Raw genomic sequence first — 6,973 nt, forward strand, 5'->3', positions numbered from 1 at the left:
CTGGCTCTATACACGCTAAAAGTCCTGATTATTTACATGGAGTCTGGTGGGTTTGGTGATGGGGATTTTGGAATATTTAAAGTGTTGACGCCTGCGCAGTATGCTTTGTGTTGATGTCTACAGGTTTTATTGGGTGTGATCTAACTTTTGCTTCCTTTCCATCGACAGAACTACACAACCCACAATCCCCTGCAGCGGACAGGCAGAAAGGAAACAGACACATTCTATCCTATCGATCACTAATCAAACAACATTTAGTGTGAATATATCAGCAGATTAGAGATTAGCTTTAGCCTCTTCAGGTCACGTGTCTCAGGCTCGGGGGGGGGGGAACGCCAGTGGCCAATCAGAGCAGCTCGTACTGGCGCAGGTGCATGCGCTGGATGATGTCACGACAGTCGTTGAAGACGCGGCGGATGTTCTCCGTGTCGATGGCGCAGGTGAAGTGAGGATAACAGTAATGTTTCCCATCGCCACTCGATGTGCTAATCCTCTGGAGAGACAGACAGGTTAGAGAGAGACAGGTTAGAGAGAGGATAACAGTAATGTTTCCCATCGCCACTCGATGTGCTAATCCTCTGGAGAGACAGACAGGTTAGAGAGAGACAGGTTAGAGAGAGGATAACAGTAATGTTTCCCATCGCCACTCGATGTGCTAATCCTCTGGAGAGACAGACAGGTTAGAGAGAGACAGGTTAGAGAGAGAAAGGTTAGAGAGAAAGACAGGTTAGAGAGAGACAGACAAGTTAGAGAGAGACAGGTTAGAGAGAGACAGACGGGTTAGAGAGAGACAGACAGGCTAGAGAGAGAGACAGGTTAGAGAGACAGACCGGGGTTAGAGAGAGACAGATAGGTTACAGAGAGACAGAAAGGTTAGAGAGACAGACAGACAGGTTAGAGAGACAGACAGGTTCTCATGATTTGTTGAACTGATTTTTTACCAGAAATTCGTCTCTGATGAAAAACTTGGCTCTGGTCACCTGGGGGTCTTCATCAGCATCTGGAACAGCTGGACACACACACACACACACAGACACACACACACACACACACACACACACACACACACACACACACACACACACACACACACACACACACACACAGGGACACACACACACACACACGCACACACACACACACACACACACAGAGACACACACACACAGAGACATACACACAATATAATAAAGGACTTCCCGGCCGGTTTGTATACTGTCTATGGTTAAACATGAATATAATTAATAACTAGTAGTAGAACTAGTAGTTACAGGTGTAAAGGTTAATATGAACTAGTAGTTACAGGTATAAAGGTTAATATGAACTAGTAGTTACAGGTGTTAAGGTTAATATGAACTAGTAGTTACAGGTGTTAAGGTTAATATGAACTAGTAGTTACAGGTGTAAAGGTTAATATGAACTAGTAGTTACAGGTGTAAAGGTTAATATGAACTAGTAGTTACAGGTGTTAAGGTTAATATGAACTAGTAGTTACAGGTGTAAAGGTTAATATGAACTAGTAGTTACAGGTGTAAGGTTAATATGAACTAGTAGTTACAGGTGTAAAGGTTAATATGAACTAGTAGTTACAGGTGTAAAGGTTAATATGAACTAGTAGTTACAGGTGTAAAGGTTAATATGAACTAGTAGTTGCGTGAAAGGTTAATATGAACTAGTAGTACGTACAGCTGTTAAGTACGGTGTCCAGTAGCTACAGGTGTAAGGTTAATATGAACTAGTAGTTAGGTGCAGGTTAAGGTTAATATAAACTAGTAGTTACAGGTGGTAAAGGTTAATATGAACTAGTAGTACAGTTACAGGTTAATATGAACTAGTAGTCCGGTGTGTTGTTAATATGAACTAGTAGTTACAGGTGTAAAGGTTAATATGAACTAGTAGTTACAGGTGTAAAGGTTAATATGAACTAGTAGTTACAGGTGTTAAGGTTAATATGAACTAGTAGTTACAGGTATAAAGGTTAATATGAACTAGTAGTTACAGGTGTTAAGGTTAATATGAACTAGTAGTTACAGGTATAAAGGTTAATATGAACTAGTAGTTACAGGTGTAAAGGTTAATATGAACAAGTAGTTACAGATGTAAAGGTTAATATGAACTAGTAGTTAGGTGCTAATATAAGGTTAATATGAACTTAGTAGTTACAGGTGTAAAGGTTAATATGAACTAGTAAGCGTTAAGGTGTAAAGGTTAATATGAACTAGTAGTTACAGGTGTAAAGGTTAATATGAACTAGTAGTTACAGGTGTGTGCCAATAACGTAGTGTCGCTAATACAGGTTAAGGTTGTTAAGGTTAAAGGGTGCTGGAATACGGTTCAGGTAAGAAAAATGCTGAACAGGTTAATATGAACTCAGTAAAGCTGCGGTGTAAGTAATGTTATATGAACTAGTAGTTACAGGTGTTAGCGTTAATATGAACTAGTAGTTAAAGGTGTACAGGTTAATGAACTAGTAGTTACCAGTGTAAAGGTTAATATGAACTAGTAGTTACAGGTAAAGGTTTGTATGAACTAGAAGTTACAGGTGTAAGGTTAATATGAACTAGTAGTTACAGGTGTTAAGGTTAATATGAACTAGTAGTTACAGGTGTAAAGGTTAATATGAACGCGTAGTTACAGGTGTAAAAGGTTAATATGAACTAGTAGTTACAGGTGTAAGGTTAATATGAACTAGTAGTTACAGGTGTAAAGGTTAATGAACTAGTAGTTACAGGTGTTAAGGTTAATATGAACTAGTAGTTACAGTTCGTTTATGAACCAGTAGTTACAGGGTAAAGGTTAATATGAACTAGTAGTTACAGGTGTAAAGGTTAATATAAACTAGTAGTTAAAGGTGTTAAGGTTAATATGAACTAGTAAGTTGCAGGTGTTAAGGTTAATATACTAGTAGTTATAAGTATGGTAATATGAACTAGTAGTTACAGGTATAAAGGTTAATATGAACTAGTAGTTACAGGTGTAATGTTAATATGAACTAGTAGTTACAGGTGGTTAATAAAGGTTAATATGAACTAGTAGTTACAGGTGCAGGTTAAAGTAATATGAACTAGTAGTTACAGGTGTAAAGGTTAATATGAACTAGTAGTTACAGGTGTAAAGGTTAATATGAACTAGTAGTTACAGGTGTAAAGGTTAATATGAACTAGTAGTTACAGGTGTAAAGGTTAATATGAACTAGTAGTTACAGGTGTAAAGGTTAATATGAACTAGTAGTTACAGGTGTAAAGGTTAATATGAACTAGTAGTTACAGGTGTTAAGGTTAATATGAACTAGTAGTGACGGCACAATAGCTAAGAGAAACTAAGTTATCTTGCCATCTCTACCACAGCGACCAAAATTAACAAAGCAGCAACACACTAATAACAGTACACAGATACAAGTCAAATGAACCACGGTACTATGCCAGGATACAATAAAGCTCAGACAATATGACAGGTAGCTTTGCCAATAACCACAGTCACAACAGAATAAAGCCTATAATAACACACACAGCACCAATAAACCACATTACGCAGCCCAAACCACAGTACATAAAAATAAAGGCGATAATAAAAAATATAACATCCACCAAACATACGTAGTCCATAACATACCAAAAAAAAGCAAATAACCCAAAAAATATAAACAAAACAAAGCAAAACATAAAACCAACAGTTAGTAATAAATAGAACACCCATAAACAGGAAAGACACAAAGACAACAGCATCAATAACAAACAGATAACAAAGCATACACGAAAAAAAACAACATCACCACAAATACATTACAGTCCAAAAAAAACAACCAGGCCTACTAGAACAGACCACAGAACCATAGCATACGTAAAGCATTACACCACAAATCAACCATAATCAAAATCAAAAACATAAAACTAAAACATCACATAAAGACATCAAAAACCACATCAAAAAAACAAAAAACCCAAAAACATACAAAAAAAAACCAAGTTACATGCTAAGGAATATGAACCAGTAGCCACATAAGGACGAACCGTGTTCATGCTACGTGAAACGTTAAAAAAGAAGAGAGGCAACAATCAGCCGCCACCTGGAAGCAGCGCACCCGGGAAACAACCAGCCTGGATACACCGCGAATCTTATCAGCCAGAACATCCTGTTTGTTCAGGAACAAGATCACTGAGATGGTCTTCAGGAACCTGCAGCCAATCACAGAGCAGAGAGGGTTAACTACAGCCAATCACAGAGCAGAGAGGGTTAACTACAGAAAATCACAGAGCAGAGAGGGTTAACTACAGCCAATCAGAGAGCAGAGAGGGTTAACTACAGCCAATCAGAGAGCAGAGAGGGTTAACTACAGCCAATCAGAGAGCAGAGAGGGTTAACTACAGCCAATCAGAGAGCAGAGAGGGTTAACTACAGCCAATCAGAGAGCAGAGAGGGTTAACTACAGCCAATCAGAGAGCAGAGAGGGTTAACTACAGCCAATCAGAGAGCAGAGGGTTAACTACAGCCAATCAGAAAGCAGAGGGTTAACTCCAGCCAATCAGAGAGCACCTGTTGGTCCAGATGGATCTGAAAAGGTCCAGAGACTCTCGCAGCCGATTGGTGGAGTTGTCCTCTCGGATCACCATGTTGTAGCTGCTGCTCGCCGCCACGAAGATAATGGCGGTCACATCTGGTCAGAGAGACAGACAGGTGGTCAGAGAGTCAGACAGGTGGTCAGAGAGTCAGACAGGTGGTCAGAGAGGTGGTCAGACAGTCACACAGGTGGTCAGAGAGACAGACAGGTGGTCAGAGAGACAGACAGGTGGTAAAGTTAACTATATTGTTGTTTTCTCACCGTTGAAGCACTGAATCCACTTCCTGCGCTCATCTCGCTGTCCTCCAACATCAAACATACTGAGAGAGAGACAGGCAGACAGGCATACAGAGAGAGACAGACAGACAGAAAGAGAGACAGGCAGACAGGCATACAGAGAGAGTGAGACAGGCAGACAGAGAGAGAGAGACAGGTAGACAGACAGAGAGAGTGAGACAGACAGACAGAAAGAGAGACAGGCAGAGAGAGAGAGAGAGAGAAAGACAGGCAGGCAGGCAGAGAAAAGGGGGAGAGAGACAGGCAGAAAGAGAGAGAGACAGGCAGACAGAGAGAGAGACAGACAGACAGGCAGAGAGAGAGAGACAGGCAGACAGACAGGCAGAGAGAGAGAAAGACAGGCAGGCAGAGAAAAGGGGGAGAGAGACAGGCAGACAGACAGAGAGAGAGAGACAGGTATGTTAAGGCCTTTTCATACTAATATTTGTTGTCAGTTTGCATCACAAAATGTTTTGTTTTAATTTATTTTTCAGTCAATTCGTTCTTTTTGGCCCAGCAAACTTTGTAGTTTTTCCACCTGCTGTTTCAACAACTAGTAACGTTAGAAAAACTACAACTACCACACCGGATCTAGACCGGAAACACCACAACAGGCACGCCACACACACTGGTTTGGGCTCGCGAGCCGGCCAAAGAGTAGCAGGCTAACGGTAGGGTCTGAGTGGATGGGGAGCGCCAGACGCCGAAATGGACGCCAATAAGATTCTGAATGGAAAGTTTACTTCAAAAAGTAGTGAGGGGGGACGGGTATTTCCAGCACACACAGCCTGACCTCCACGGAGAAAGCAGCCCAGCTGGAGCTGCTGCAGAGTGCAGACGCTGTCTCCTTAACCGGTGATCACCGGACCTCAGGGAGGAATCACAACGACTTACACAGGAGGTACTGCTCACTGGGTTGGCTCTGTGTGTATATCAGCAGCAACTTTTAGGACTGGGTTGTTTGTATCATTTCTTTTGGACGTTTTTGTGATTTGGGACATTGTCCTCCCCCTTCTCTGTCCAGGAGAATCGTTACATTCCTTATCAGAAAAAATGTAAAGGTTACAAATGTCCTGCTGTGCATCTGGTTTTTGGACCATTTAGTTTGTACAGTGTGATATAAGCAAGGTGTTAGTGCTCCATCTCAGGTAGGTTAGGTAGGCCTACTGGGAGGAGTTGTGCAATAATGACACATTCACAATTTTTCTTTTGTTTACAGTAAATAAATAATAAACAATTACAAATCTTAAAGTCAAGTTCATGAAGTCACTTTCATGCGTTCATTTGATTCCCAATCCAGATAGTCTGGTAACAACTGCTTTCCATTGTTAATATGGACTTAGAAACTGTTCTGAAATCTAAAATAATAAAATTTATATCATGTGATAAAACACGCGATTAATCGCGATTAACTATAGAAATTTCGCGATTAAAAACATTTATCGTTTGACAGCCCTTATATATATATATATATATATATATATATATATATATATATATATATATATATATTTTTATTATTTAAATCAATCCACTACCTCCCTCTCTATCTATCCACCCCCCCCCCCCCTCTCTCTCTCTCTCTCTATCTCTCTATATATATATATCTATCTTTCTTTTTTTTTTTTTTTTAAAGTAAATGAAGAGAAGAAGAACTGACTGGAAGTTGACCTTGTCGACCTGAAACCTGGTCTCGATGATCCCCGAGGTCAGAACTCTGCAGCGCAGCAGATCCTGCAGGAGAAGAAGAACATGTGGTCACCGTGACAACGGGTCAGCCTGAACGCCGAGTGCTGATTGGTCGCTGTGTTACCTGGTCTGTAGGTGAGTAGTCATTCCTCCTGACAGAGTCCAGTTGGTCCAGGAAGCTGATACACACACACACACACACACACACCACCACAGACATCATCACACATCACCACAACAATCAACACACACCACATCACTGCCCACACACACACCACACACACTCACACACACACACCACACACACACACACACACACACACAGCCACTGAGACACACACACACAGACAGACAGACACACACAGACACAGACAGACAGACAGACAGACACACACAGACAGGAAGAACGGAGCCGAGACAACTGACCTACGAGCCCAGGAGGACCCCACG

General features: G+C 41.0%; 1 protein-coding gene across 1 annotated transcript; it reads right to left on the reverse strand.

Moving 5' to 3' along the window:
* On the reverse strand, positions 1–6,696 carry LOC120551970 (guanine nucleotide-binding protein G(olf) subunit alpha). Its single transcript, XM_039789570.1, has 7 exons — positions 6,648–6,696; positions 6,495–6,568; positions 4,820–4,878; positions 4,534–4,654; positions 4,054–4,175; positions 942–1,009; positions 1–493 (listed from the first exon to the last, which is right to left on the reverse strand). The coding sequence occupies exons 3-7, from the start codon at positions 4,875–4,877 to the stop codon at positions 347–349; spliced, it is 516 nt and encodes a 171-aa protein (XP_039645504.1). The 5' UTR covers position 4,878; positions 6,495–6,568; positions 6,648–6,696; the 3' UTR covers positions 1–346.
* Positions 6,697–6,973: the final 277 nt, after the last annotated feature.

Source organism: Perca fluviatilis, chromosome 22 (assembly GCF_010015445.1).
Source record: "Perca fluviatilis chromosome 22, GENO_Pfluv_1.0, whole genome shotgun sequence".
Lineage (NCBI taxonomy): Eukaryota > Metazoa > Chordata > Actinopteri > Perciformes > Percidae > Perca > Perca fluviatilis.

Excerpts from the sequence above, each read along its gene's own strand:
- LOC120551970 (XM_039789570.1), bottom strand. The coding sequence starts at position 4,877 with ATGTTTGATGTTGGAGGACAGCGAGATGAGCGCAGGAAGTGGATTCAG. Across the intron at positions 4,655-4,819 it reads GTGGATTCAGTGCTTCAACG|ATGTGACCGCCATTATCTTC; the intron begins GTGAGAAAACAA and ends CTCTCTGACCAG. Across the intron at positions 494-941 it reads TCATCAGAGACGAATTTCTG|AGGATTAGCACATCGAGTGG; the intron begins GTAAAAAATCAG and ends CTGTCTCTCCAG.